The sequence below is a fragment of the Ziziphus jujuba genome, chromosome 2, assembly GCF_031755915.1.
Source record: "Ziziphus jujuba cultivar Dongzao chromosome 2, ASM3175591v1".
NCBI classification, from domain to species: domain Eukaryota; kingdom Viridiplantae; phylum Streptophyta; class Magnoliopsida; order Rosales; family Rhamnaceae; genus Ziziphus; species Ziziphus jujuba.
The window spans coordinates 10,589,671-10,594,621 of record NC_083380.1 but is presented as its reverse complement, the minus strand read 5'-3'; the positions used below and the strand labels follow the sequence as shown (position 1 = coordinate 10,594,621).

Below are 4,951 nucleotides of genomic sequence, written 5' to 3'. Positions count from 1 at the left end.
AAAGAGAATCCAGCAGATATGCTAACAAAAGTTGTTGCTCAAGAGAAGCTGAAGCTATGCAGAGACATAGCTGGAATAGATGGCAGATGACCATCAGTTTTAAATGCGGCTGGAGGGGGAGAATTGTGAAGTCCAGCCGCACCAACCAACCTCACCAACCACAGCCGCACCAACCACAGCCACCATTGTTGACAGCCACCATTGTTGATCAACAATTGTGGGCTAAGATGTTGAAAATTGTGGCCTTGTAAGCCTATAAATAGGCTCCTTACCGTTCCATGAAAATCAAGCCAAGAGAGCTATCTCAATCCTCCCAAGTGAGGAGAATTGAGAGAAAAACTCCAAGAGAGAGAGTTGTTTAAGTTCCAGAGAGAACTTGAGAGAAGAGTGAGCAATTCCAGAGAGAATTGGAGAGTGCAAAGAGAGGTTCCACGAGAGAATCCTCCATGAGAGAAGTTTTTATTTTTGTATTCTATTTTTAAGAGATTAATAGAATTCTTTTATTTTCTTCTCATATTTCTTCTCTAAAGTGGTCAGAGAACCACAACAATCATCAGGTAACCGATAGTGGTACTACAACAAGAGGGTTTTTCATATACGTAGCGAGCCCTCCAGTTTCATTCATGTCCAAGTTCTTGGGCGTTTCGTTATTCTCATCAGGTAGCTTCCAGTCAAACCAATATAAAAGGTTGGCTATCACATACTCAACCAGGAACCCCGCAAATGTCAAACCAGGACATCCTCTTCTTCCAACACCAAATGGAACGAATTGAAAATCTTGGCCTTTGAAATCAACTTGGTTGTTCTCAAATCTCTCAGGGATAAACTCTTCTGGTCTATCCCAAAAATTAGGATCCCTTTGGATTGCCCATGTATTGAAAACAACTTTGGTTTTAGGAGGAATATCATAGCCTCCTAATTTCACACTTTCTGATGTTTCTCTAAAAGTCAGCGCACCGGCTGGATGTAGCCTTAGAGTTTCTTTGATCACACATTTTAAATAATCCATTTGATTAATATCATTCACATTTATGCTTGCTTTTTTCCCTACCACCCTTCTTACCTCTTCTTGCGCTTTCTTCATTATACTTTCATTTCTCACAAGCTCTGCCACTGCCCATTCCATTGTTACTGAGACAGTATCACTTCCTCCTACAAACAGGTCCTGAAAATATGATAAAATACTGGTATTTTAGTTTGTAGATATTAACATCTTTTTCTGTATGTATATATATATATATATAATCATTTTTTTCGTTCTAGAGATTTTTATCTGGAATATCTAAGACAACGTCATACATGAGTAGATTTACATAAGGACCGGAGAGAAAGTGCCCCCCTAAATTTTTTTTTTTAACATTTTAATAGGTAATTTTTTCTTAATTAATTACATAATTATTACTAAAATAGAGGCTTGTGCCTCCTCTCAATTTATGATTTCCTATCTATTAAACAATCCAAAAATATTTAATTTTACATGTAAGGCTACTAATTTCGTTCTTTGACAATAAAAGAAAATAATATCTAAAAATATCTTTCACCATGGAAATTAGTTTTTTGTACAAAAATATCAATTTCATTTTAGTTTTTGAATATAATATATGTAAATCTTTTTTATTTTTAAATGTTATTTCTGTTATTAAACTAATGCATTGATGAATAAGTATATATATATATATATTTTTGTTTTATTATGAACAACTATAATTTGAGTTTTTTTTTTTTTTTTTTTTTTTTAGATGTTTCCAATGGTACCTCCTCTAATTAAATTTTCTGGATCTGCCACTGACATCATGCAAAATATTGTAAGATGTTACATCGTCATGTAACGTGTTGTGTAACATTATCCTGAACGATCCTTGATAAATTTCTTCCATATAAGAGAAAGATTTGCTATCAAGCACAATTGTCTCGCTTTATAATTTGAGTCCCTAACACTGGACAATATATTACAAGCTTTAGTTAGATAACATGTTGTTTGATGTTAGACACTCATATTATGGAGGGGACAAACATGTTTTTATAGCATATACATACATATATAATTATATCATCTCCCAACTTGTAGTGTTCAAGAATGAGTAATATGGTGATGTAACAAGTTATATATTTTAATTAATAATTTAAAATTTGATTTACAACTAAAGAATCTAGTTGGTGATGTAATAATTTTTAACAGAAATCATATCATTGGGAAAATAGTTTAGTAGAAAAGATAAAATATACAATTCCACTATTATAAATGCCTAGTATCTAATTAAATTTTATTGGTGGATTATATTATTGAAATAATATGTTGCCATGACAATATGCCCATCGTGTAAAAATTAATCAAATATATAAGTAAATATGTATAAAGGTTAAAATAAGGAAGAGAGATACCAACAAAATAGCTTTGATGTTGGCATTAGTAAGTTCCATGTTAGGAACGCCGTCTTTTTGAAGCTGAAGGAGAATATCCACTATGTCCTTGCGATCAGAGGATCGTTCATCCTTATCACTCAAAGCAGCCTTATGATCTTCAATAACCTTTTCAAGAAAAGGGTCTAATTCTCTGAAAGTTGCCTCGAGGCTTGAAACAACGCCAGTAACTACATCCATCCACCTCAAATAAGGGAAGTAATCTCCAAATTTGAAAGATGTAAACTGGATCGTAACCCTTTTGAAGAGCTCTCCAAACTCACTTCTAGTTTCATCTTCTTGGAATTTCTGCCCAAGAATACATCTCGAAATTACGTTATGTGAAGTTGCAATCAGCATCTGGCTTAAGTTCACTGTAAACCCACTTGAGCTCGCATTGCGTAACTTGCGAACTAATCCTGCAGTTTCTTCTTCCCTGATAAATCCAAAAGATTGCACTCTTCTCAAGCTCAAAAGTTCGAGAGCAAATATTTTCCTACCTTGCCTCCAGTGCTCACCATAGGGTGCAAAAGCAATATCGAAACATCCATAAAAGAAAATATCACTAGCCATGGATTTGGGCCGATTGGAGAAAACGATATCATGGATCTTGGTTATTTCTTTAACCATATCTGCAGAAGAAACCACAAGAGTTGGAGTGTAGCCCAAGTTTAAGAGCATTAGAGGACCATATTTCTGAGAGAGTGCTCGGAAGGATCGGTGAGGAAGGTTGCCTAGCTGGTGAAGGTTTCCAATAATGGGTAGCTTTGGTGGGGATGGAGGTAATTTGAGTTTGGTTTGCGGGCTAGCGAGAAAAAATGCGAAGCGAAGAGAAAGGAAGAGAAGCAAAAGGAGGAAGAGTTTGCTTCTTTGTAGCTCTTCCCAAACGGGCAACAAAAATGATAACACTTCCATATTTCTGTTTAAGCACACAAAAATGTGAAGGATAGCCTTGCTGATCTCCAAATGAATATTTTGCGCACTAATTTATAGCCTGTGAAACATCAAATCAATGTGTAAAACATCTAATTTTGTGTGGTTATTAATTGTCATGATAATATAATGCCTGCTCATGTCATAATAATATAATTTTATCTTATGTTAGACTTATTTTTTCCTATTGGGGCTCGAGGATGAAGATTTTTTTTCCACGTTGAAGAAATTTTTGTATGGCTTTCAAATCCAAATTTTTGAAATTAAATCAGGGACTGACGACTAAATGTATGTAACGAAATCATAGCTAGATTGAATTTTTTTGGTTAACAAAGAAAAAACCATTCTATGGTGAAATGAACCTTTTGGACAAAGAAAAAAAATCATTAATCTATGGTTGCCCAAGTTTTAACAGTGAATTTTTTGATTATTTACAATAATTCCCAGCTCCTTTCGTGATGTTTTGAGTCCATGAGCATATAAATGCGGATATAAGTGGCATGCCAATTAAATCGGATCTTATTTTACGAGATTAAACGTAGTTTGTATAATTCATGATATGATAAGATATATTTATATGTCTACTAATTAGATCATCTCTAATCCATATATGTCAAATACATATATAGTTTCATTCTCCTTATTAAGAATATGTCCAATTTTTTTCTTTTCTTTTTAGGGGGAAAAGAAAAATCACTGATTGCATGGCGGTAGATTTTTCAATTTGCTTTTTGTTTTTTGGCAGTAGATTTTTCAGCTAAGAAGGTGCAATTAATATATTAGTTCTTCAAAAATACTACTAGAGATAGTAATTGTCTGTTTTTAATGTCATTACCGATGACTACTCCAAACAAAAGTGTTGAGACTCATGACAATGAGTAACTAGCTTTATTTTAAACTTTTTTCTTTTACTTTTCTAAAACTAATTAGTAACATATGTATAAATAATAAACTCGTAATATTCTGTCATATTCTAAAATTTAGTGATTGTTTAGCTTTCACATCTGAAGGGAAAAAAAAAAAAAAAAAAAAAGGTAGTTAACTGATTAAAAGTAAAGGGGAAAAAAAGCAATTGGCACTTAATTAATTCTAAATTAGTTTCTTTATACTACCATCACCAAACATTTTATTTTATTTTTTTAATCAGTGATTTGAATCCTGGTGGATTCTTATCAAAGAAAATTTGAATTGACTATGTAGCTAAACCTTTATTATTTATTTATATATTGCTTATTTATATTTTTTTATAAAATATATTATCAAATTTATTATTGTATTGTATAAAAATTATACACAATAATAAATAATATTTATATATACATATATTGTAACACCCCGTCCCAAATCGCACCGGAATCCGTGCACGTTGACCGAGGTTGACTGTTGACCGTTGACCGAAGGGGTCAAAAGTTGACTTTTTGACTCGGTGAGAATTTCGAGTTGACCAGGATACCGTGGCGAAGTGCACGATGCCACGAGTTCGTAGACTGGTAGCACGTCGAAAACGGAGCTACGGTTTGGAAGTTATGGACGAAACAAGTTGCAGTCCAAACTGTCCAGGGGGTGTCGGAGTTGACTTTTTGTTTATGGGGAATTGAGCTTTGACTCGTGTGTGGTT

General features: G+C 33.5%; 1 protein-coding gene across 1 annotated transcript; it reads right to left on the bottom strand.

Annotated features, from left to right (window-relative positions):
• Positions 1 to 553: 553 nt before the first annotated feature.
• On the bottom strand, positions 554 to 3,315 carry LOC107418320 (phenylacetaldehyde oxime monooxygenase CYP71AN24). The gene is made up of 2 exons (XM_048474666.2): positions 2,383 to 3,315; positions 554 to 1,165 (listed from the first exon to the last, which is right to left on the bottom strand). Exons 1-2 carry the CDS (start codon positions 3,313 to 3,315, stop codon positions 554 to 556), a joined length of 1,545 nt encoding a protein of 514 aa, XP_048330623.2.
• Positions 3,316 to 4,951: the final 1,636 nt, after the last annotated feature.

Bases quoted from the DNA above. Each gene is read 5' to 3' on its own strand.
- LOC107418320 (XM_048474666.2), bottom strand. From the start codon at position 3,315: ATGGAAGTGTTATCATTTTTGTTGCCCGTTTGGGAAGAGCTACAAAGA. The intron at 1,166-2,382 runs GTATCTCTCTTC...TCATATTTTCAG, and splicing joins ACATCAAAGCTATTTTGTTG to GACCTGTTTGTAGGAGGAAG.